The 26,747-nt window shown below is 42.4% G+C and overlaps 1 protein-coding gene across 5 annotated transcripts in view; it reads right to left on the reverse strand.

Annotated features, from left to right (window-relative positions):
• Positions 1–17,540, reverse strand: part of lef1 (lymphoid enhancer-binding factor 1) — a 41,355-nt gene extending 23,815 nt beyond the window's left edge. For all 5 annotated transcript variants that reach the window (XR_003694229.1, XM_028596897.1, XM_028596894.1 and 2 more), the window contains exons 1-3: positions 17,300–17,540; positions 15,344–15,410; positions 13,944–14,068 (exon numbers count right to left, since the gene is read on the reverse strand). Coding sequence is in view for 4 of the 5 variants with exons in the window: in XM_028596897.1 (XP_028452698.1) it covers positions 13,944–14,068; positions 15,344–15,410; positions 17,300–17,494 (387 nt within the window). In the remaining variant the exon portion in view is untranslated. The remainder of the gene's footprint in view (positions 1–13,943; positions 14,069–15,343; positions 15,411–17,299) is intronic.
• Between the last annotated feature and the right edge of the window lie 9,207 nt (positions 17,541–26,747).

Here is a 26,747-nt window from a genome sequence, read left to right on the forward strand (position 1 = left end):
GTCTGTAGCTCTCGGTCCCGAGCCCATTTGTTCCTACTAGGAACAAGATGTTAAGATGTAGATGTTTAAAAAAAAAAAAAAAGAAATCATGAATATATACTTAAATGTTTTAAAAAAAAATCCTAAAACTCCTGGGCACTGCAGGAGTACACAGTGCCTATGCTGTGGACTATTTCTGCGACAAATGAATACTGTGCTACTATCGTGAGTATTTACGGCAGCAGACTTACTCAAAATAAACTACAGTGCAGTTTGTTATGCTGCTGCTTTGGCATTTAAGCTTGTGCTTTGGCTCATTAATTAGTTTTTAAAGTCGTTGTTGGATGGTCTATGGCAGGAAGAAAAAAAGCTCAGGCTTTAGCTACACAGAAAATACTTGTAGGTATGATCAATTCACTATTGGTTTTGGTCTTTTCAAGGGATTTACTGACAGGAGAATTTTTTTTTTTTGAAAATCAACAGACTTTCTTTTACGTGCTTTAAATATTTATTTGAATATTTGTTATTTTTGCATGCATATTCCATATTGTAATATCTTGGTAAAAAAACGTGATATTAATCACCATATTCAGCCATATTGTCAGGCCGTAATGTGGTTGGGATGTACTGTGCATATACCTCTGAAATGTCTCTGTGCCACATGAAGGGTTGTCATCGTTTCCACACTATCCTGTGTGGAAGTTTATCAGCTCTAAGTGGTGGTCGGCTCCTCCACTGTTGTAGTTGCAGAGTGTGTGTGTGTGTGTGTGTGTGTGTGTGTGTGTGTGTGTGTGTGTGTGTGTGTGTGTGTGTGGAGGAGTGGTGGGGGTTGGGCCGCTGCTCTGGCAGAGCCCTGGGCGTACTGCAGGATGTTCACCTTGCGGCAGGGCACAGGGCTCATTATCACAGCAGGACCTGGTCACATCAAAGGACTGAGGAAAGGGCAAACATTCTGCTGAAGTGCCACTGTCAGCAGGCCTGCGAGTGCACACGCAAACACGTACACAAAAGACAGACCGCACACACTCTTGAGCACCCACTAGGCATCTATACCCCCACAAAGAACATGGCTCCTCTCTCTGCAGCTCCATCAGTTGCCTTGGATGTATTGAGACAGGTTAACTGAAACTCCCAACAACACCTTACTGTAGATGACACCAGTCTTGCAGAATTGTGTCATTTTCTCAGCACCGGAAGCACACAAAAAAAAAAAAAAACAGCTACCTGGTGTATCTGAACAGTGTCAATGTGTCTAACTGTATTACAATCTTAGTCATAAAGCCTTTAGCTGCATCACTGCTTCAATTACCTGATCAGCTGTGTGTTTCAAACCAGGGGCAATGTTGTGTCTTAGGGCCCTATGTTTGAACTCAGCCGTTGAAGCTGACCACAAGCAGAAAATGTTAGTTGCATGCTTTATTTTTCTTCCTGAATCAATCGTCATCCTTCTCTAGCAACTATTTATAGCAACCCAGTTGCTGCATTAACACGCTGCATGATTTATCATTAGAAGCCAGCTCTGGTCTGCTGAGTAGCTACATTCTTGCCAGGCAGCCCGGTGGTGCCAACATCCACATTCAACAACACTCGAAGGCCCTGAGAGATGTACACAAATAAAATCGCAGCACACGCTAACTTTGTGTGGCAAGCGCGCTAAAACCTTAGCCTCCGCACAATACCAGAGACACAGAGAAAGAGGGAGAAAAAAATGCAGTGCAGAATGGAGGAAAAGTGCTGATGAGTTGCCTTATGCTGGAGCTTTAGAGATCCGTCGAACAAGAGCGGATTTGCCTGCTACACCTAGATAGTGTTTCCCCCCCTCAGCTTTCGCCCAGGTATTCTGGGCATGAATGGCTGTCAGTTTGGATTTGGGAGCTCAGCGTTGAGGGGGAAAATAGAGTCTGGTGGGGGTCTTTGTGTGTCTCTACCTGTGGAGACGAAAGCTAGAGACAGTACTCTTCTTACTAAGCCCCAGCTAGCTCCAACGCAACATTTCATAATACATCTACGGAAAAAAGGGGTAAATATTAGCACTGCAAGCTAGCCAGGGAGAGCTGGACGAAGGCAGACAGCATAAGGCTGCAGAGGCGCTGCCGCGTTTTTTGCGGGGAAGCTTTTCAATGGCACAAGCTAGGAAAATGTGGATGGGGAGGTGATTTGAATGAGAGCTGCTTCTGCCTGAGCTGTAGAGTATTGACCTAGTTTTCCTTCTGTATTTCACTCAGACCGACGCACAGCCACCGACACAAAGTGGAATAGAAAATATTGATGGGTTAGGGGGTCTGTACCATTGATGACTAAAACAAAAAGTAAAAATCCACAGAGAAATGCCTGAATTTTGTAAATTTTGTAATGTCTTGTAATAGGGTTAAATAGGTTATGTAATGCTTTGAAAACTGTGGGTCACAAGAAGCCCTGTTGCCTCAGGTGTTATAACACCTGTGTCCTGACTTTGATCTGAACTTTGACCCTGTAGTCACACGATCAATGCTCTTTTCACCCCAACCAACCATTACGCTTGAAGCTAAACACGTCTCCTTTTACTTCCAAAATGATCTTTTTTTTACATAATTTGACAAAAGCTGTGTTTTTCATGACGTTACAAGTCATATGACCGCTTTGGTCCCGGCTATAATGAGGCAAGGTTAATGCCACAGTGCTAAGAAGCATTCATGGTTGTGGATCACATTGCAAACCTTTCGGCTCATTCACATTATAGACCGTACAACAATAAAGCAGCCCACTGTTTGGGTGTGATTCCACGTTTTAAGGGATTAACTGGTAAAGACTACCAACAACTGCCTTTCAGCCTGGAATTAGTCATTAATCAAACCACACATTTTTAGGGTTTCTTTCCAACCAGGCGCACACGCCCCTGTTAAGATCTGAATGAAAAGCACAAAGCTATTCAAATCTGATCCCCCTCAGAACAAATGGCTTTTCTCCATCCCCACAGAAGCACAGAGCACTTCAAGAAGCTCTACAAGGATCTGGACGGTCACATGAAAACCCCGCCTCATCAATTAGCTCTGTGGCAGGGTTTTGTGGGCTTTAATACAAACAAAACAACGGCCATGTACAACATGGCAACCGACAACGTCTGCTTATCCCTTGATACCTCTAAAGAAATGGTAATAGTGAATTTCTGGAGCACAAAAGGGGATCCTTAGGCTGAGGGCATATGGTTACAGCAACATTACAGGGCACACTCATGCACCTGATGCTACAAAAAAAAGAATGATACGCCATACAATGAACACACCGTGGTTGTAATTCAGCTCTTAATATGCTTTATGCTTTTAATATTATCTAATTTGTCTATTAAGAAAGCAATGTTAAATTGAATGAGCCGAGCTGGATATCTTTGGGTTTGGGACAATTGGTCAGATGAATCAAGCATTGACAATATATAACGTTTGGCTCTGGGAAAGAATTATGAATGATTAGGTTATTTGTAGAAAATATAAAACAAAAAGTAGGCTGCAGTAAGTGGCAACCATGAATGTGTATCCATCTATCTTCTTTGCCGGTAAATAAAATAGATTGATCTTAACAAACCAATGCAAGTAAGATGTGGGGATAATGACTTGAGCCATTCAGATAATTGCTAGAAGTTTCTACAGCCAACGTGTGGATGATCAAATTAAAATCTTTCCTTTACTGCGTCAACTTTTGGCAAGTTTGTATTAAGTTCTGTTCAAGTTGTGTACAATCATGTTCACACACATCTTTGCAATCACGGGCAGCAGAATTTAAGAAGTAGGGCTTAAAGTACCAATCTACCATAGTAGTGTCGCTATAGTGATCCTGGAGTTGCAATCCCAGAGACTATTGGCGCTTTTCCATTACATGGTACCTACTCGCCTTGCCTCGACTCTAGTCGCCTTTTTTGGTTTTCCATTATGAAAAAAAGTACCTGGTACCTGCTAACAGGTACTTTTTTTAGTACCTGCTCAGTCAAGGTTCCAAGCGAGCTGAGGCGAGCCGAGAAGGTGACGTGAAACCCTGCAGGCTGCTGATTGGTCGGAAAGAAGCGTCACTGATCACTGCATTGCTAGCGAGAGACGGCATTTTTAAATAGTTTAGCCAGCGGTGTTTTTTTGCTGCCGGAGGCTCCACGCAGAGCTTTCTCCGTAGCATACAAGTGGCCTGATGGTTATACTGGTGCGCTGGTGTGTGCATGTGTGATGTGTGTGTGTCGAGTCGCCGTATGTGTGTGTGTGGGGAGCTAGTGAGCGAGGGAGAAGTGAGAGAGTGACGGCGATTATCTCCGCAGCAAGTAGCGACTCTAGAGTCATATATATGTGACCACGGTGGGAAATCTGGAGCAGTAAACGTTAACTATCTCTTTGATATCATGTTGTTTACGGAAATGGAGAACCAGGAAATGCGTCGGGGATATGTCAATGGGAAAAGCAAGCTACTAAGCCACGCCCACGGCAGTCGCTTTGACGACCAGCCACGCTGAGGCGATACTAAAATCTGCAATGGAAAACGGACGCACAGCGAGTCGAGGCGAGTAGAGTCGAGTAGAGTCGAGGCGAGTCGAGCAGGTACCATGTAATGGAAAAACGCCATAAAATAAGCCGTTTTCACCTTTTCATAAGGTGGACCCACATAAACCTGGCCCTGAGCAGATTTGTAACCACATTTGATTTAATAATCAAGCACAACCTTTTCACCATATCATTGCTTCAGTATGGAAGAAGTGTTAATGTCTGCAATGGGAGAAATGAAAATGTAGAGGTGGGGTGCGGGGGGGCGTGGTGGGCACTTCCATCCCCCCTATCTTTCATTTCAAAAGATAGATCCAGTGGGGGTGGATTGATTTGATGTTTTGATGCATTGTTTGATGACGGGCAGCTCAAAGTAGAGGATGCCTCTGTGATGTCTGTCCATTGGAGGACATGAAAAGCGTCACCTGGCCCCTGAGCCGAGGGGTTATGGCTGCTAGTGGATTTAAGGGCTCCTGCTGAGCTGGACGGTGGCTCCATTGATGCCACATAATCCATTCAGCGTGACCTTTATATTTTTAGAGTCAGCTCCACTTGCCTGTCAGCCCGCCTTGTTAAAACCATCGCAGACATCAAGGTCCTGATCATCTACATTCGATTATTACAGGACGGTATATCTAATTTATTCAATGTGTACATCCTACAAGGAAAACAAGTGCCTTCAATCACCGACCGAGCAGGCCGATGATCAAAAGAAACATGGAGCACAAGGCGAGCTCATCAGATGAATAAACACATTCTTGCTAGATATCTTTGTGGGTTTCATCATCCTGCATCAAGTGACTGCTGAGGGAAAAAAAAAACAAAGCCTTGTTCTCATCCCTGTGACATTAGCTCTTACAGAGCGCAGAGGGAGAATAAAAGCCAAGGCAATCATATATTTCCAAGTAAATACCAATAATGTGAAGCTGAACTTTTTCCTCTGCCCTCTACCAAGCCTCCAATTAATTGTTTCTAAAAATCCCACAAGAAATTATCATAGGCTTTAAAAAAAAAAGTCATACAACTAAATAATCTTAGAACATACGCAAGGTGGTATTAGTCATGAGCATCAAACTCCTACCACGTTCTAGATTTGCCTAAACTAGAAGCAAACATAATTGGGATAAATCTCCTCAGTAAGCCACATAAAAAAAAAAAAAAAGCAGAAGGGTGTAAATTGTTACACTGCTGCGTGTTAAGACACTGAAACAGTTGCACAGATCAGACAAACTGCAGCAGCAGGGAAAGAGCAGCATTCAGCTCTGCTGTTTTCCTCTGTGACTTGGGGCCACTGAATTTTTCTCCAGCCATAGTAAATTGGGCGCCTGGGGCAGGAGCCTTGGCCAAGCTTGCATTTCGGAGCCGACTGTGGAGGGCATGAGGGATAGAGATATGACACTAGAGGGAGGACGGGGCGGGAGATGGTGGGGGAGGACTGGAAGCACAGTGGAGGTGACATTAGGCACATGTTTTAACACAAAAGAGACCCGGCTCGTTAGCACACTAACTAGCAAGCTCCATGGCAATCAGCACTCGTCATTCTTTCTGCTCTCTCTATCCACCTCATCATAAATATGGCTACATCTGCAAGTGTAATCACTCCATTGTACTCTGATTTTCTGCTCTGCTGGACAGCAGCATGGCAGCCTGCTTTTCAGCACCTCTCCCTCTCCCCTCCTTTACCCCGAGTGCCCTCGCCTGTTTTTTGGCTACTTCTGTGCTGGGGAGGCCGGTGTGTCTCACAGATTACAGAGCTCCGGTCGCTCAGGTAACAAGAGTCACTAATCTGGCTGGGGTTGCATTACACATAATTGCCTCGGCACCGTGATTGATTTCAGCCCAGGAAAGGAAAAGACGACGGCTCCCCCCCCCGAAAAACACCCCCCCACCTCCCTCCCTGCCTCTCTGCAGCGCTCACGAGCGGCAGCCAAGACTCTCCATCTAGTAGGAGGCAGGAGGCTTTGAAGAGATCAAAGCCAAGGCCGGGAGCAGTTGCGCGCCCTGGGAATACGGGAGAGAGGCTTTCTGCTCCTCAGCTCTATTTTCTAGCGTCATGTCGGATTGCAGCTGTATTGCATTTCGCCAGTTTTCTTAATGCTCTTGGTTTTGACTTTGACATCAGTGATCCCCCTCGGTTTCTTCAAAAACAAGGGGGAGGAAAAAAAGTGAGTGAGGAAGAAAGAAAGAGAGAGAGAGAGAAGGGGGGAGAGAAGGAAGGAAAGAAAAGAAAGAGGGTAAAGAGATCTACAGACTGATTTTTATTTTCACAACTCCATAATTGGCCAGTTCAAAGGAGAGGAGGGGAGAATGTAGCATTTGTTTTCAATTCTGCAGCCGATATGAAAGGAGCGACAAACTTTTATGGGTTTCCCAAAAATTAAAGACAGGCTTTTTTCACAGTCAAAGAACAGCGTGTTTTTTATGGCCGAGACCACACAAAATGAACTGATAGCAAAGCCCTCCTCTTTGTCCTCCCACAGAAAGCTCAACAGTGCAGTGCAGCTCTTACACTTCAGTGTGTGTGTGTGTGTGTGTGTGTGTGTGTGTGTGTGTGTGTGTGTGTGTGTGTGTGTGTGTGTGTGTGTGTGTCTCTCTCTCTCAAACGAATACCCATTTGGCTATGTGTTGCAAATTGTTCGACGAAAAGAAAGTGGTCTGGTGCTGAACACAAAAGGAGGCATGAAAAAAATGCTATATCCATCCATTCGTTTAACAGCTCTGCTAATAAAGCCTGGTGGCGAGAAGGCACCCTTTGTAATGCAACTATGCAGGCCGTATACCAACCTCCTACACTGGGGACCATTAATATTTCAGCGCTGTCAGATACACATTGCATGTGAGCCTCTTTAGCACTCACACCCATAGCAGAAAGAAATAATGAGCTTCTGAAAAATATGAAACAGCAAAGAGAAGGGAGGGAGGGAAAGAGAGCACCAGAGACTGACCAACTTCATACAAAACAGAGCAGCCATTGATCATAGCCTTATTTCTTAGCTGGACAAAGTGAGGGCTGTTTGAGCTTCTCTGAAGTCTGGACACAGCCGGCAGGATTTGCACCCATGTTTCACTCCTGTGGTCCTATTGTTCCCCGTGCTGCAGTTTACTAGCTGGAACACTGCTCGCCTCTATATAGACCTACAAGCTGTCAGGATGAAGTCAATAAAGCTATTCATGTTTTTACTCATTTTATGACTGTATCAGGGAACAGTGAGGTACTGTGATCAGCTTTGAGGGACTACTGTCAAGCTTCAATCACGGCCTAAAGACTGACCCGGGTCAATGAAACTTGTGCTGTTGGGGCATATTTAACATATTTTTTATGTAACCGACGAGAACTATAAATCCATTGTAAAGCCCCAAAAAAAGAGAGAAGAGACAATCACTTCACCCACTGTCCAATTTAACTAAGCACAGTCGTTTGTACAACAAATTGACAAAAACACTGAACACATTTACACACACCCCTCTAGTCTCCATTTCAGATCCACCCTCACAGGAAGTCCACGCCCAGGCCATTCAAACAGAATTGGGCATAAGGGACAACCTTGGCGAGGCCCTCCACTGACCCCTGGAGATCAGTGGCAGGCTGCTGGTGAAGAGTGAAGTTCTCTGAGCAGGTGTTGTTGGCTTGAGCGGCGGTCTGCCCATGGAAGCCTGACTGGCTGGCTCCAGGCAGCACTGCTTGATTGGTTAAGCTTCATCCAATTCAGTGGGAGGATGGGGAGCGAAGAAAGTATCATCATCATCTATGAGTGCTTCGCTTTGAGCCATAACACACGGCCAAAATAAACATCAACAGGGGTTAAGTGTGCACCTGCATGTCATGCTCATGACGCTCGCGATTGCTTTTCTCACACGCATAAAAAAAAACACAATTTTCAGCATTTTTGAACACTTATACCATATTTTTTTGTGTGTTTTTTTACATCAGGAAGTTTCTGATTATATCTGCTGCTTGTTCTCATTTTAAATGTAATTACACTGCCTTAAAAAGGGCGTGTCAGTTTTAACGTGTTAGAATAGCACAGATAATAGTTCAGGAACACAAATAAAAAAAATAAGTGCATGGCATGGTTTTTTTTTTTTTTTTTTTAGTATAAGCATATAGAAACGTCAAATCTTTGTAAACTCAAAAATCAATCTGCATGCACTCACACTATCAAGAAAAATAAAACCACCACAAAGTTAAACCTTGATTATCTTATTTTGGGTTCTCATCTTAGACAACAATCTGGTAGACAACCACTCTGCTGAGCTAACCCGATAAGGTGATTGCAACCACATGGCGTCGTTAGCGCCGTGCATATGGAGTAAATGTGTCAACCAGCATCAACATACAGCGGAGGACGTGAAGAAACCTTGGCGTTAATGGTGCTGTTTATAAAACACCACGACCCAGCGGCACTACAAAGAGTCTGAGACGCCAAGTGTTTCTTCTGTGGGAGGTCCCTGCTGCTGTGCTTCATGTGCACACGTAGAGTTTGCCGTTTGATAGAGCTCCACAGCAGATGACATCAACGCCAGCGTGACTCTTTGACATGTGCCGATTTGGTATATACAGAATTAAATGAGGCCATTATACTTCTGTCTTTTGACAGTTGCTATATTTTCGTTATTATTATTTATTTATTTTTAGACTCAAATGCACATATAGACAGTACTGTTTATAGAGCACGAGTTGACAGCTGGATGATCATATGGAGACAAGCTACTTAAAGACAAAATGCTGCATTTAGCTCTGGTAAACTTCACACAGCATGTCCACCCTATAGTGAGACTTGGAAAAACTACACATGGTGCCATGAGCTGCCATCTAGAACATTATGTGTGGACATGAAGGCTGCTGGTAAATGCAGTGTTCTCTTTAACAGGGATCTTCCACGGTAGTGCTGGGGGCATGAGCTCAGGACACACATGGCACTGAGGGACACCAGAGCGGTCCTACCAAATCCCGTTAGGTAAGCCTGGGTTAGTGATTCCACGCTGCGAGACACTGGCTAGCAGATCCGTCACGTTCCCACTACATCAAAGGAAAGTACAGCGCTGCACCCCCTCCACACCCCCTCTTTCTCGCTATGAGGATCTGCAATTGAAGGTCCAAAGGGAAAAAAAGAGTGAACAGCAAAAGGAGAGGGAGCTCTCTTAACTCCCCACCACCACCACCACCACCACCACCACAGCAGCAAAAAAAAAAAGGGATTCTATCCATTCCTCTCCTCAAGCTGTTGCTCAAGACCATAACACTGTTCCAACACAGCTGGAGATCGCCAACACATCTTCACAGTCAGGTGAAAAACCTTATACTATCGCTGCACTATCAACATTTCAGAACTAAGAACAAGCGGTTGTCTTTATCTCGTCAACCATGCATTTATTAGTTCATTCAAAGGGTTTAGGTAAGATGTCATGAGCTTAGAGGTTGCATGGTTTCTTTTAACCCATAGAGGAGCATGTAAAATTGGAGCTTTTGTGATTTTAACAAAAAGGGGTAAACGTGCATGTGACAAAAGCAACAGAATCTGAGAATAGATTTCAGGTCATTTAAAAATAAGTACTGTCCATCATGTGCCTGTAGATCTTTATTTAGAAACTGTCATTTTCAAATCCTCACTTGAGTTGAGGAGGCTGCAGGACAACTTCTTTGAAAGATGAGACAAAACCCCTTAGAAGCACTGGACTTCTCTTCCTCCACACATCAAGCCTGGAGTGATGACATCCTAAATGCTTTGAAGATTTATACTTGGCAACCATTATCATCAATACCATTATGGGGCAATATGATCATTCGGACCAAAATGTTTCAATTGTCAATACAAATATTCACAAATAAGACACAAGAGGCCAGAGAGAAAACAATCCTTCCCTATATTCATAATCTGTGCCATTTTCACACACCCAAAGGTTATAACAGCAGAACTGTGAATCATTACATGTAAGTCACTTCACTGATGCGTCCGAAAACGACTTGAGAGAGAAACGCCAACCGCGATCCAGATGCACACAAGATGATCAGTCTTCTGTCTACTTAAATGACAGGATTTAAAGCTGCCGAGTCCTATAATGATTCAATCTCAAGTGAGACTGTAACTGAATAAATAAGTGGAGATGATTCCTACAGCCATCTTTAAAATGTATACATATTAGCACAATCAGGAACAACTCTCCACAGTCTCAGTACAGGGCCTGTCCTGTCACTATGTCATCAGTCCAAATGCACGGACCAAAAAAAAAAAAAAAATCTCTACAAGTTTAAGTGTCTGTATATATCACTGATACACTTAAAATATACCAGCTAATGTCCTGATTTAACCTAATTTCTCCTAATAGCCTATTTTTTTGTGTACGTATAAATGTAGGCAAGACAACATAAAGCTACTTAGGCACTCGTCCCAAGCATCACGCACAGTAACCACAAAGCCCCGTTTGCTCCTTCAAGAGAAGGATCCACATCACGTGATGATGAACTCACTGCTCATTTTGCTCAGGATACTTTGCTGCAGACTCCACATCCTAAAACAGCTATAGGTTTACATAAACATGGGGGTATTCATACACACCACTGACTCTTTGAAGTGGCCAACGTGTATATGCAACTGAACACCATTAGGCATCTTGACACCAAAATCTTAGCTTCTTGTGGTGGAGGAAAATCTGCTGACAATCAGCTACTCCCAAAAGCTCCATCATGACTGGACGGCATGTGCAGGAATGTCATGGTCAATGGAAATCAATCTAAACGACTGGGATTGGGGGCGGTGGTGGGGCTGGGGATGGAAGAGAATGAAAGGGAGAATGTGCCTTTGATCTCGGTTGAAAACCGATCCCAGGCCTGCAGATACTGTGGCTGCGGTGGCCGGCAGCAGAGGCAGCAAGCTGACATCAGTGAGAAACCCAGAAGACTCATGTTCCGTGATCCTTCCACCAAGCCTTGGCTCTTTTTATTGGATAAGTGAGAGAAACGTATATGAAATGACTACCGTTTTATTGAAGACAGGGTGAGGTGGAAAATTGGGTGAAAAAAAAAAAAAAAAAAAAAAAAAAAAAAAAGCAGCCATGGTAAATGAAATGAAAGCGGGGCTTTAAAAGTTTTGGCAGCGAGTACACTGCCTAACTGCCTGGCCTTATTCATCTGCAGTGAGGGGTAATTTCCTCTCATACAGTCAGCTGGTCTCCATTCAGACCCTCTACGAGTTTTTTAGTGCGTACGATAGAATAATCAATAAAACTGACCAGGAAACAGGCCATAAAGAGAGGATTTGGAAAGCATCACACCTCACAATTCACAAACCACTTTATTTTGTAAACTGAAGAGGGCAAATCATGAGGTAATCACATTTTCTCTTCAATGTCACATACTTTCACCCTCTGCAACTTTGGCAGAGGGGAAGCAATGTAATTTTAACATCATCCCGTGATAGTGTTGCAAATGAATAAAGTTCCTTTACACACAGCATGTGGCATCTGCCCCCGACAATCACATCTGCCTCTGAAAGCCGATTCTTATAATAACGCAGAGCTCACATTTCACAACTTTAACCTGATGAAACTAACGTGTATGCACTGCAAAAGGCACAAACAACCCAGGGCTTGTGTGAGCGTTTCCTGTGTGGAGGTACCAAACCGTAGCCAGACTGAGGCTGGTTGTCTTCCAGAGTGTGATACAGAGACATGGACAAAACAGGATTAGGGTGGACAGCTGCTGGTGTGCCCTGCGTTTCATGTCTGTCTTGAGAGGAGAAATTTGCAAACGGGACAGACACAGGAAGACGCCAGTGAGAGACCTGCAGCTGGCCTGAAATTAATACCATTACAGGGACGACTTCTGCAACAACACACGCCACCCCTGGACGGTACTATAAACTCCTCTGCAGGGCAGCCTCAGAGACGTGGTGTTGCCTTTAGGCCTCTTCAGTCATGCTGGGCTAATTAGAGGGCTTACTTGGGTCATGTAGACATGCATCACTTAAGATTTTAACAAGATGAGAAATACTGTATATCTCACGTTAATCTGCTGGTGGTATGACAGGCATTCACTTTCCAAGAGTCACAAGGAGACGGGTGTCAACAATGCTGGGAAGTGCAGGTAAATATGGTGCAAAGATACCTCACAACAACACAAACATTTCGCACATTGGAAGTGAATATTTTGGTTTTATTATTTATTTATATCATATTATGAGGTAATTAAGTTTTTTAGTTTGTAAGTCAACAAATGCAATCTTACCTGAAATGCTGTATTTTTATTCATTCATCATTTCATTAATTTCATTAAATTCAAGTTGTTTGTCCAACAACTTTGTGATTAATGAGTTTTGCCGGGATGGTTTTCTCATTAAAACTTGATATTCCAAACTGAATGTTTTGGTAGGATAGAACTAAAACCGTTGCTTTTAGTTCACATTACAGTTAATGTTTATTTGATATATTACGCTGCATGCATTTTGACCCAAGAGCTTTGATAAGCTATAAACATGCTATTTTTATCTAAAAAAAGAGGTCATGAAAACAGTGCTATATTAGCTCACAATTTTAACCTCATGTAGGGCTGCAACTAAGGACTATATCCTTATCAGTCTAATCAGATTTTTCTTTATTGATTAGTCTCTTACATTTTTAAAAAGGACATATAACAAGATATCACAGTTATCTCAAAATTGCTTATTTTGTCTAACCAACAATCCAAATTACAGAGTATTCAGAGTATATTTTTGCGATTTCTACTTTATTAGGTAACAAACAAAATCAACGATCAAAACTAGAGCCAGAAATGGGTGCACATTTTGTTTATATGTTAAGGCGCTGATTTGATTAAGTAATGCAATCCATTTTAAGTGATTCTTAAAAATAGAATTTGAGTTCCATTTTTAACATTTACTTTTTTGTTTATTTAGCATCAATATGGAAAACAACTGATCATCATCACAAGTAAGACGTTTTAAAAGAGAGACAGCACAGCAGAGTCTGTGGACAGGTAAAGCCACAAGTTGCTTTCCTTCTTCTTCCTCAGTCTGCTCTATGTTACAGTACCAGATTATGTGGCATTACTACAACAGAGTTTACAAACAACTTGTCTCACCTAACTTCAGTTTGTGTTTTGAACTGTGATATCCAGAAAAAAAAAAAAAAAAAAAAAAGTTCCTGAACTTCAGTTTAATCTGCAGGCCTTTTAACGTCTAACAATGTAAAAGAAAACAAACTTTAAAAACGCACCAAAGAAAAAAAACATGCCTCAAATATACTGGCAAAATAAAATTGGTTCTGGAGTCATTTCTCTAACCATATATCTATGCCACGCAAAATCCATACCTAGCTCATACCTTTTTCACTTTATGACTCTCAAATGGCTTCAAAAAGTGGTTTTGACATTGTTACAAGAACAGCATTCCATGTCAAGATATCATGAGTTAAACTGACTTGTGTAAAAAAAATAAAAAAATTAAATAAAGAAAGCAGAGAGTTGGTACTGACCGTTCTGGGCATGGGCGGCGAGAGGGAGCCATTGTTCATGTAGGAGTCGTTCATGTTGCTCATCATGATGTAGCCTGGGTAGCCCTGGTACGGATGGCCTTTACTGTACAGGTCTTGGAGTTTTCCTTATAATAAAAAAGGTTAAAATGTGACAATTTACTGCATGTTTACGAAAGGCTCATTTTTTTATTTATCAACATCAAAACTCCTTAGATAGCTCGCTACACTGGAGCTTTAAACGCAAATCTTACAAATCAAACAAACATTCTAATTGAGCTTCAGTCAATAAATCAGGAAAGTAATAATGACAAAGCTGAGCACAAAGTTCGCCTGCCTGTTTTGATGCTGTAATGATATCACTGTCGTTGGATTTAACCCGTGCCCCATTTCGCCTCGGCCTTTTGTTTGTGCCCTTTCTTCCCGTCTTGGAGGGGAGGGTAGTATTATACAGAGGAACAATGGAGGCCCTCTGTGCCAATTAGCACCAATTAGAAGAACATACAGGCTGTGTCAAAACAGGAGACGCCCCAACTGTTCCTCTATGCCTTTGACCTGAGAGGGGGAGCTTTATACTGGAGGCCTCAATGCAGCGCCACTTGCCACTCAACTGCGCGCTGCGTGATAAGGCTGGGGGCGGGGGCGGGTTGGGAGTGTTAATGATATATAGCCTAATGGCAACATGGATCTTGTTGTGAAGAAAGCTAGTGTTTGCTTTGAGGGGCTCCCACACAGGAGTGAAAGGGGAACAAAGAGGAGACACACTCTTCCTCGAAGCCCTAATAATGACCTGCAGCAGTGGGGTCAGACTACAATACCCAGAGAGCAAAGAGCCCCGGGCGGCAGCAACATGTTGCATGCGACAGTGCAACCGGAGAGCTGATGTATGTGGGGAAATAGTTTATTGGGGTAATTGCATAATGAGAAACACAAGGGATAGAAATGTGATTCTGAATTATCTCGTGTAGGCTCGTGCCACATGTGCCATAATGATCATGAACATGAAATGCGCATATCCATCCTCCTTTTAATTCAAGTATTCTTTGGTTCTGCAGGCACCCTTATCTGTGAGCTAGGTATCAGGTAGCTTTGTCCATGAAGGTAGAGCATGTCCTGACTAGACTTGGATCAGAGATTATCTGTCTGAGAGCAGCAGAAACAGAGGGGGGCTCTGATAAGGAGAGGACCAACAGTGCAAGAGTGTGACTGATCACTTCTGTGTGGGGAAAACGAGGTGGCACTTTTTTTTTTTTCCCCACGTCGTCCCCTTAAAATCTCAACTTCTCGAACTGCAGTGAATTATTCTGAAAATCTGGGGCTTTTAGTGCAGCTAAATGGAATCCTGGCCGTCCTATAAAAGCATGCTGATTTAACGAGCTCTTGCTTAAGGCGGTGTCACTTACCGTCTTCAGAATGGTCTCTGTGTTTTTCATGATATGAATCTTGCTGTATTTGGGACTGTCTAGCTCCCTGTAGAAAATAAAATGAAATGATGGTAAATCAATTAGGAGGGCCTTCAAACGCAGTTACACACACACATACATGCTTGATACGGTCATCAGACGCCCATAAACACTGGGGAACAAATGCTGGGACAAATAAATGCCGTCCCTTTTGCTCGTCACCAAAGCAGAACACACACACACACACACACACACACAGACACACACACCCACACACACACCTATAGAGAGGTGATGGAGCAGCCTGCATCAAAGCTTCAAAAGAACCACTTAATTAAGCTTCATGTCCTTAAGGAGCTTACAAATTAACTTGTTTTCAATACCATAGGTCCACTCTCAATTTCATCTCTCAGTTTAAGCATTCTTCTGAATTCAAATAAACGGAGTGTATTTGTGTTACAAATTAAAAGCATCTGCAACGTGAAATAAAATCATCCCATGAAAAATAGAAAATGGTGGAGACAGTTTTTGCTATACAAAAAAAATTAAAAAAAATAATAAATCCCCTGCTTTTCGCACATCCATTTCCTTTCTCTTTCTGAATCCGAATTGGGAAGAGGACCTCTTTTTGGAGTTCAGACCCCTCAGGGTGGCTACAAGCTGAGTGAGGGAACTTCACTGGATTCCTAATTAACATTCAGCCTCTGTCTCGTGCCTCTCGAGGACATTTGGTGGTGAATGTGTACAGTCTTGTTCAGGATGTGCCCAAAATTTCATTAACACTGCGGTTAATGACAAAAACAGCCGACTAACTTTGTGATGGGGAAGCTGCAGCCTCTAGAAATGGACGGATGCAGAAAAAATTTAAAACATATTTTAACTGTGATGTTTCATGACTATTCAGTGTCTTTATGTGTGCTGATAAAATGGCATTGCATAACAACAGAATATAAATCATGAGTAATAATTTTAGAAACATTAAAAATTCATCATTCATAATTCTTCCATTGCGATTTTATTTACATACACAATAAATGTGTTATGATTTGCCTCTTAATTCCTCCTTTTAATCTGATCAGTAACAGGCTAAAACAAATGCAGCTGTAAATGTGTTCAATATTTGTCTCAACCCCAAAGCACTTGGGCACCATTAAACGAATACGACAATAATGAAATATGAGAGTAACATTCAAAATAGATAATCATCCTGATGACAATGTAGTTGGAAATTGTCCTTTTATTTAGGTTGTATATTTTTAAGATGTGACCTTTGAAATAAATGAGTCATCTTGTTTGTCAATAGGTTTTAAGACATGTGTGCTAAACAGATTCATGTGCTGTTGTTGACAGCTGCTGAAGGTAGCCCTGCAGACATGACTATTAGCCTGCTTGTCACAAGCAGCACACAAGGCCCCAATTCTTACATCTTAAAATATCTCTTCTATTTCTTTTTGTTTCCAAATTTCACTACAAATGAATAAACTACAGCTGCCACATACATTCAAGTGTGCATTAAGGCCTATAATGTTACCCAAAAAAAAGATGATTATTGGGTGCCTAAGATGTAACAATGTAGATGAGTTTTCTGGAGGTGAGGCTGGCACACCTGCAGATTGGGAGTGCAACCACTAAAGCTATTCATTTTAAAAATCAAAGTGCAACAGAGGAGGCTATGAATGCACCTGAACTCAGCTGGTTCCTTTTTTTTTAATCCAAGATTAAATCTTTATGATAAAAATGCTCAACATAGGCTACAGTATAAAACTGTGCAGGGTCTTCACAGGAAGAAATTATTTTGACCAGGTCTTTTAACGATTAAAGGGGATTAAAGAACTTTGTTTACAGACCTGATGCAGGCCGTTTGCCTCTGAACTCCCTAATGGAGCTCAGAGTTGATACCCACCTTCCTCTCTCCCTCATCACTCACCACATCAGTCAACACACAACATTACTCACATCGTGGCTGTTGGGGCTGCTCTCTGACTCGTTGACCAGAGATGACTTGATGTCTGCCAGGTCTCCCTCTTCCTCCGAGTGGCTGAGCTCGGCGAAGATCTGCTCCTTATGCGGGTCTCCTTCGTCTTTGAACGGGATCATTTCGTCTGTGGCGCAAAGCTCCGGGTCTCCGCCGCCGCCTGATAACTGTGGCATTTTTTTTTTTTTAATGAATTTTTTTGGTTTCACCAAGAAAAGTGAAGACAACACACACACACGCGCCCCAGCACTGTTCGAAACTACAGAGGGAGGGAGGGGGGAAACTCCCACTAAAATCCCCCGAACCGAGTGGGTGAACGTCCCCCTCGTTAACCGCAGGGTCGACCGGGACTCACTCGGAGAAGAAGCGGCGTGCAGACACGCTGCCGGTGTGTTTTTACTGAAGCAACAGGAGGAGTGGGGCTGCTGTCGGCGTCCCTTTTCTTTTTCTTTTTTTGTTTAAGCTAAAAAGGACTGAAACTCAGACCCGAAACACTTGAGATGTAAAGGCTCAGACTGAGAGTCCGGTGCACGCCTCAATGTCATGAGGAAAAAATAAAAAAAAGGAAGCCAAACCACGAGTTAAAATCTCATCACTAGTTTTTCAGTTACACGCACACAGCCGATGATGGATATGGTCCAGTGGGAAATTTTTTTTTTTTAAAAGTTCATTTATAAAAGTGAGAAATAATATTTCCTCGGTGGTCCAGGGGAAGAAGCTGTGTCGTCCTTGAAAGTGGGGAGGAAAAAAAAAAAGTAAAAAAATAAAATAAAAGTAGGCTAACAAAACCAAAACACCGTCTGGAGGTGAAAAGGAAACTGATGGATGTGCAACTAGAAGAAACCCGTTTTAACACTTAAAGTCAGACAAGACAACAAGCTAAGCTGTACGCCGATGTCATGCCTCTACGTACATCCTCAACGCAGGAGGGATAAAAGCAAAAGTCGTAAAAAAACAATCAGAAAAGAAGGTAGAGAGGAAAAAACGCCGTGGACCGACTTTCCCACTGCTCCCGCAGTGCTTCCACAGTGTAATGTAACCGCCGTGTGTATGTGTGTTGGTAATGTAGCTGTGCTCCCTCCTCCTCCTCCTCCTGTTTCTCTCTTCAGTCATTGGGAGGAAGGAGAGATGAAAGGGAAGCCGAGGCTCTGATTGACACCGCACCGATTGACACTCCTCCTGAGAGAGAGATTTATACACAGCTCACAACAAATGGGCAGACAGGAGGGGAAGAAGAAAAAGAAGAAAGGGGGGAAAGAAGCGGTGAGGCTGACAAGATAACTGACAACCATCATGATAAATAAAAATGATAATAGAAATAGAGGAAAAACAAGACGAGCTTAAGCTCGTTTGGCCTAGGCAGAGGAGGTGAAATTTAATCTAAACGCAAGAATTGGCAATAGCTTTATTGTCTGTAAAAAAAAAAAAAAAAAAAACTAACAAGCTAGGTTTCTACAGTAGAAGAAAAAAAATAATACATATTTAGGGCTTGTTCCATGAGTAAAAATCAGGTGGAGGCTATATCTGGAACATTTTCACGAACATATAAAAGGGTCATATAAATGTATTATTAATGAAATATGTGAAGCCTATATTCAGCAACTTTGGAAAAGAGGGGTGTGCCTGTTTTTTTTTTATTCTACCTCTTTAAATTGCTTTGTATTGGCAATATCAGGGGCAAGCTTGTGTTTTTTTCTAGAGCTTTCCATGTTTTCTAACGATATGTCCACTATTGTCCAACAAAAATAATGATGTATTAAGGCCTAAATATGTTGCCCAAGTGGCGAGATAACAAAATGTGATAATGGTCTAACAAAATAAGCCAGAAAAGGCCAAGGGTCCCACAATTGCATAAATGCATATAGTGAAGTCGTACACACCCATTTGAAAGATGGTAAGGGGGGGGGGATACATTTGATCAGATCTTTTCATTAGCACACACATCAAAACCCAGTTTAGGGACTGATGAACCAGCACTCTGTTATGTGCGCACACACACACACACACACACACACACACACACACACACACACACACACAAGCAACAAACATATGGGAAACTGATTAAAACAAAAGAAGAACTTGAATCTATTGAGACTCGAATATTTCGTGAGAAAATATAGGAAAAGGAAATAGAAAATAAACAAGAAAACATTGGAAGTGGCGTGCTTTCTGTGTCTGTCTGAGCAGGGAGAGATTGCGTGAGAATCAAAGTTGGGCCGGGGAGGCAGATCTTTATAAAGCGCGGAGGTGGGGTTAGCGGGGCGGAGCCGCGGCTGCCTTTGATCTTGCGGCGGCTGGCTCTTTCATCCCCGACCCCCCCCACCACCACCACCTCCTCCCCCCTCTTCCACCCTCCTCCCCCTCGCTCTCCCTAGCCTTTGTATGACTAAATTTGGTCCGAGTGTGGAGCCGGGCCAACATTTCCACGTGTGCGTTCATCCCAGCTGAGAGAGAGAGAGAGAGAGAGAGAGAGAGAGAGAGAGAGAGAGAGAGAGAGAGAGAGAAGGGGTTCTCTTCCGGGTAAGGAGACAGCGAGAAAAAAAAAAAAAAAAAAAAAAAAAAGATCAAAGGCTTTTTTGGAAGCAGAGTGTGGATTCAAAAGAGCCGAGACTGGCGGCATTCCAGAGTATAGCGGAAAGCGCGCTCTCCCACACGCGCCCACACACTCACATAGAGCTACAGCTACACGAGCACGCACGCACGCGGGATACGGGGCACAGAGGCGCGCGCAGCGCTGAAATAGAGAGTTAATTAGAAGGATTTCACACAGGCAGATCCGAACAACCAAACCGTTCATTTAAAAAATAAAATAAAAATTAGAAGAAGAAAAAATGTGATACAAGGTATAAACTCTGGCTGGTTTCCCTTCTACTCCGTGGAGAGTGTCGGTTCTACTTAATTACAGTATCCTACTTCATTAATTGAATTATCCGCCACGTTTTCTCTGGCACGAGCTGAAATGATGCTACCTTCATCCACCACCAGCACCCTAAAACCACGCTAGGAACAACGTCATTGCCTTGAAATATATTTTTATGTCGTGTCTTTTATAGCATTCACCTTGGACATGGTTTTAATCATAAAATTTGAAGAATAGGGGAAATCAGGAGGGAGGGGGGGGGATTTTGGTAGGCCTGTTAAGATACTAAAAAGAGACAGTGCAGGCCTGCAGGGCCTGAGGTAAGAGGTGAAGAGATCCAAACTGTGAAAAAATGAAACTGATCTGGACTAAATGATTCATGTTTGGTTTTTGGCTTTGGTTTGTTGGCGTTGTAAGATATTATTAAATACAACATATAAGACTTAGTTGAGGATACTTATTTCTAATGCTAATTTGTTTGTGGTCCTTGAGACCTGAGGCCCTCTTTACCAGCTCCAAACCATACAAATTGTTTTATCAACCTTGATACTTTATTATGTGTCCTAATTTAATAGGAAGTTATTATAAATATGATTTTGAACTAATTTTCGAAAATTGCATTTCCGTTTGTGGTCTGCTGTAAGACATGGTTAAATACAATGGGTTTTCATAAGGAGGTATTGATGCATGATTGGTGACGATACCTGTTATGCAGCAGTACCAATCCCAAATCCCAAATTTCTGTAATTTTAGTTTAGAACTGACCCCAAATGTAGGCAATCTCACCATTTAAGATGACACACTGTGCAGTTTTTGTGAAATATATTGTCAAATGAAGTACATATTTCTTAATGCATAGCCCATATGCAAAATGAAATATCTCCTTTTTTGGTGTACTAACAATGCTTTAAGGCAGGGATCTTCAACAGGGGTCCTTAGAGTTACTGCAGGGGGGGCCACAAACATATTAATAGCAGAGAGAAATTGGCCTATTTGTGATTTTATTTTATTCACAGATGGATGACAGGCTTTACTGGCCTGTGGTAGCCATCCACAGTTAAACTTAAGGATTCACAGTGCTACATGTATGTTTAACATTAAAAGATGATGTATAAATATATGAATATGTACATTGTATATATTTTAATACCTTAGTATTGTATGCAACATAAAAAGGTGTGTGTAAAGGCTTTAGGCCCGTTATTGTAGGCCCAGGGTAATTTGCAACTCAATTTTATACAATATTAGTAGGGGGTCCCTTCTCCGTCTCACTTTCAGCTAATGGGTCCTTAAAAAAAAACGTTGAAGACCCCTGCTTTAAGGTCTTTTGTGACAAATGAAAAGGTTACCAGTTCAAATTCGAATAAGGTCGAAAGTAAAAATAATAAAATAAAGATTTAAAAAATACGTAGATTTTTCAGTTATAAATATTATTATATTAACATACAGCAGTGGGGGACAATGATGAAGTAAAGCCAATATTAACAAAACACAGGGGTCAATCTAGATGTAGACAGGCATTCCATGCTGTCCAAAGAAATGATTTGAAACTAATAAAAGCTGGAAAATGTAATCATAAAAAACAGAAAAGGTAGAAGGTATCCCAGACTGACACCCCAGAAATCATTTAAATTACACGAATAACAATATTCAAGGTGCAAACATTTAATAATTTAATAGAAAATGAAAACAATGCATATATTTGACTTTTTTTTTTTTTTTTAACTAGACCATATTATTGCAAATGTTACATCTGTATTATGTAACATTTGCAATAATATGCTCTAGTTAAAATTGTTGTAATAGCCTCTAAAGAAACAAGAAAAAAAGACAATTAGGGTATCAATTTAATTACATTTCCTGCATGGACAATTTCAAAATAACCTAAACAAAATAAGTTCACTAGGATTTCATATTTTGGTCTTGCAAAGGGAATTAGAGTGTGTGGAAGTCTTGGGTGATTCATTATTTAATCCCCGCTGCTGCATGATGAGCGACCGCTGCAGAAAAGGGAGGAGGGGTCATTTGTTCACCAGGATACAACACCGAAGAACATATTTCACTGAGCATTGTAGATTTTCTTTTTGTCACTGTCTTTTTCATTCACCTAATGAAAAGTGTTTGCAGCAGTAGCATACGTCTTGATAACCCAGCAGAGATAAAGATGAGGCTGTGTTTGTTGTGTAATAATTCTAGTTTAGCGACTTGATGACAAGGCGACGACGAATGACGGCCTCTAATGAAGATGCCTGTCAGAACCACCTTACACACTTTCTATTGACATCAAAAAACATTATTATTCCCCAGCGCGGCTCGGTGTATCGCAGCCCTGGTTGTTAAAATAACCAGGAAAGTTGAATTGGAGAGAAAAGGGAGAGAAGGAAGGAGCGGAGAAAAAGAAAACAGAGCTACATTTGCATTTCTCTTCTAATGAGTTCATAAGAGTGACCCCTCTGGATCTCACATGAAAAGGAAGATTTCCTGCTGCGCTGTGACCTGAATTCAGTTGTCTCTCACTTTAGATACTTCATCTTGCATGTTATATAAGGAAGGAATATATCAATACACACAGCATAATTTATCATCAGCGGCTTTCGATTCCTCATCTCCCTCTTTAAAAACAGTAGTCAATCTGAAGAAGGAAATAAATATATTAATGGTCTACACATCGTTACAAAGCGTTGATGAACATAGTGCATATTTAACACATTTTGTTTTATACAATGTTTTTCCCCTCCTCTTATAAAGTTGGGAGAGCAGTTTAGCAGACGATATGAATTGTGTCAAACAAAATGCTCTTTGTTGGAACAACATTCAGTCAAGGTCGTCTTTAGATCTATTATTGTCTCATCTTTTATCTGTTCTATTTTCATTGCAATGCACAATACTTCAAACAGAAATTAGCCTAATTATCTCCCGTTTGCACTTTGTGCTGTGTACGTGTGTTTCTGTGTCTGCATGTGTGAGCGTCCGCCTGTTGTGTGATGATTCGTCAATATCAGTTCCTAAATTCACCTGCCAGGTGAGTTCGGTGGTGAAATCCCTACTCTGCTGTCTATTCCACCTGCTAGTCATTCATAACAACTTCCTTGATGTAGAAATTATAGCCCTTGCGCTCGCAGCCATCTCCAAGAAAACGACAGGAAACAAACATCAAATTACGATGAAAAGAGCTTGCAATTAAAACAGAGAAAAGACACCATTTATCAAACGTGCAAATCAAAAACGAGGCATGTCCGAGGTGAGTGATTATTTGTGCTGCTCTTTGATTGGTGGAGGATGAGTCACCTTCTTGAAAGTGTCTTGGGGGTAAGGTGAGAAAGAGAGGGGAAAGACGTGTGATCTGTTGATTTATGACAATGCTGTCAGGAGGATGTCTCAGACAAACTGTCATTAAAATGAAATTATCTCCTTTATGGAAAAGGAGGGGAATTTGTCATGCTATGTATACATTTTGAATGTATCCAATTTGGAAATAAGAGGCTAGAGTATGCATAAAGAAAGCAGTAAACCCAAAAATACAGGCAAGGTACCAAACATTATGATGCTCCTGTGAAGGAAATTTAAAAAAAGGAAAGAAAAGGAGTCTACAGCTGTGCTAGCAGCTCTGCAATGCTTTGAGATAAATGCTAACATAAGCTGGCTAACATACTCACAATGACAGTGCTAACATGCTGATGTTTATCAGGTATAATGTTTACCATATTCATACTGGTTTAGTGTGTTAGCATGCTAACCTTTGCTAATTAGGACTAAACACAAAGTACAGCTGAGGCTGAATGTCATTAGATTTACAAGCAGTAATAAATCAAAGTGTTGGGACAAATTGACATTTTGGCCTCATGTTGCTAAATGAAAAGTCAGGGGATTACCGAAGTTCTTACAACTCAGCTTGAGGGGGACGTGGCTATTTTTTCTACCAAATGTCATTGCAATCCATCCTATAGCTTTTGAGAAATTTCACTCAAAACCACAAACATCAACCGTATCGAGGAAAGTTCAGAGGATTATCAAAGTCATTAGGATTCATTATCTGGGAGCTATTAATATCTGTACAAAATATTGTGCTAATCCATGTGGTAATGTTGAGATATTTTACTGGATAAGAAAAAACTTTGATCTACTGTTTGTGCTAGAGGAGAAGGCAGGGGGTCACCAAAGTCAGTGGGATTCATCCTCTGAGGACCATGAATATCTGCACAAACTTCCATGGTAATCCATCCAATAGTTATTGAGGTATTTCAACCAAAGTGTTGGACTAACCAATGGACCGACATTGTCATCCATAGAGCCATGCAACTAATGCTGCAGCATTCCTACATTTGAAACAATGTACTTGAAAAACAAGTTTCCTCATGAGGATACTCTCCTCCACCCACTGTACAGATTACCAAATCCAATCAGCAGACAAGTCTATTGTCTTCCTCACAGAGAGAAAAAAAATGCCTCACACCAGACACCTGACTCCACCCTTCTATCCTTGCCAACCAGCGAAGCTGACAGAAAAGAGAGAAGCACTGAGTAAGCTTCTCCGCGAAAAAGAGGGAGAGTTATCAGGGATCACTTTTCCCCTCAGACTTGGCTCACTCACACAGGCGAGGCGGTTTTAACTTACATTCTCCAAGCTTCAAGAACCTGAGGGCTCGCGTGCCGCCATCATCGGTGGACAACATTGAACAAACATGCACAGACACAATCTTTATCTCTTCTCTGATGTTTCTCCACACACATCACGCACTGATACCTGCAAGTGCGTCCTCACGGCGGCCAAAAGAAAAATCCTTTGGGGGTATAACATTATGACAGGCAGTCTTTCTCGTCTGTGTGTGCACATGCAGCTCTGTCCCGCTGTCACTCCTGAAGACTAATGGGCAGATTAACACTTGGCTGACCCAGGTGCCTTGAGAGAATCTAATGGCGAGCGTGTTTACCTACAAACTTCCCCAAGCTGGGACAGCCACCTTCTCTGCAGCGAACTGTCAGTTAGCAGGAATCTGCTGAGCTTGCCATTGGCACCATGGGTTTCTACTGTTGATAGGGGCAGTCGTTTAGCTCCGTTTGTGCTGTAAGAATGATCAAAAATGAACTATCACACAACGCAGCGGTTACTGAAATATTTACCAGAAGATCGGAGAAAATCTTCAGCAGTTTTGTGTACTCTTCTAAGTGAAAGTTTAGAGGTATTTCCTTCAGTTACGCTGTGGGAAAGGGCTAGGTCTCGACTGGTGTAATTGATCAGGTTAGAGAGGCATGACAAGGCTCCTTTTTATTGCGCAGGGCCTACATATGTCCAGAGGCTGGCCAAGCTTCACCACCAGCTGTCCTCCACTGTGCGCTGCTGTGTTGTACTACATTCTTCAGGTCCAAAGGGGAAGTGGTCGAGTCCTCTCAGTGCACACAGCTACTCCTTTCATCCCACTGTGTTATTGGAGAAAGCATTGAGCACTGCGTCGGGGGCCTGCTGTGTCAGGGTCAGGGTTCATAGCTGACCCGCTAAGAGGTCGCGGGGCCCCCATCCAGTCTGTAATCAACCACACAGCACACCTCGCTGACCCCGCTCCTCCGTCTGTGCCCGTCGCCCAGCCTCAGCCGGCCTTGGCTGCCTGAGATCAAACACGGAGCGGCAGTACCTCTGGCTCTGTGTTATCAGCCTGGGTGTCTCATCACATCAACACGCAGGGCTAAACAGTAAACACAGCCAGCCTGGTTTTGCTCAGTGTGTGTGTTTGTGTGTGTGTGTGTGTGTGTGTGTGTGTGTGTGTGTGTGTGTGTGTGTGTGTGTGTGTGTGTGTGTGTGTGCGCCTGGGTGTGAGAAGGTTAGGGTCAGGTATTGTTTAGATTTTATTAATTCAGATCTACATTTTTGATTCCGCCTAGCATCTGTGGTTCAGATTCTTGCCTAGGGTTGGGTATCGTTTACCGATACCGGTGCTAAAACGATACTTTTAAAACGGTGCCGGTGCCTAAACGGTGCCTGAACCGATACTTTAAAAAATAGGGTAATAGGGTATTTTACAATAACTTTGAATGCACCACGAGGCTTACTAGTTTCAAGTGAATGCACTATGTCTGTGTTGTTTTTCCGACTACGGCAGCTGCACACTGCTTAACGTCCCGTTGTTGGAATCCTCTACAGTGAAATACAGACACCCTCTACACCGTTTAGCTTTCAGCATTTTAAGCATGTTTAAACCAGCTGCTAGCTAACAGTAGGCTAATGTTAGCTGCTGTCAAGTGAAGTGTTAACTAGCGTCACGTGCAGCGATGCTCCTGTTGCCTCTAACGTCTGTTTCAGAGCATCAGAGAGCAGAGCAGAAGGCATTTAAGTTAGGGTGACCAGACGTCCCGGTTTGACCGGGACAGTCCCGATTTTTAATTGCTTGTCCCGAGTCCCGACAAAAGCCTGTCGGGACGCTAAAATGTCCCGGTTTACACCAGGAGCGGCGTCAGCCGGTTTTGCCGTGTCTTCAGCCCCGAATGTTGTCAGTGTAGCCCTGAATGTAACTTTGTCCAGTTTATTCTTCCGAGGCGAATAGAACGGGCAGCTACGTGCGGGGTCCGACCAT

The sequence above is a fragment of the Perca flavescens genome, chromosome 2 (genome assembly GCF_004354835.1).
Source record: "Perca flavescens isolate YP-PL-M2 chromosome 2, PFLA_1.0, whole genome shotgun sequence".
Lineage (NCBI taxonomy): Eukaryota > Metazoa > Chordata > Actinopteri > Perciformes > Percidae > Perca > Perca flavescens.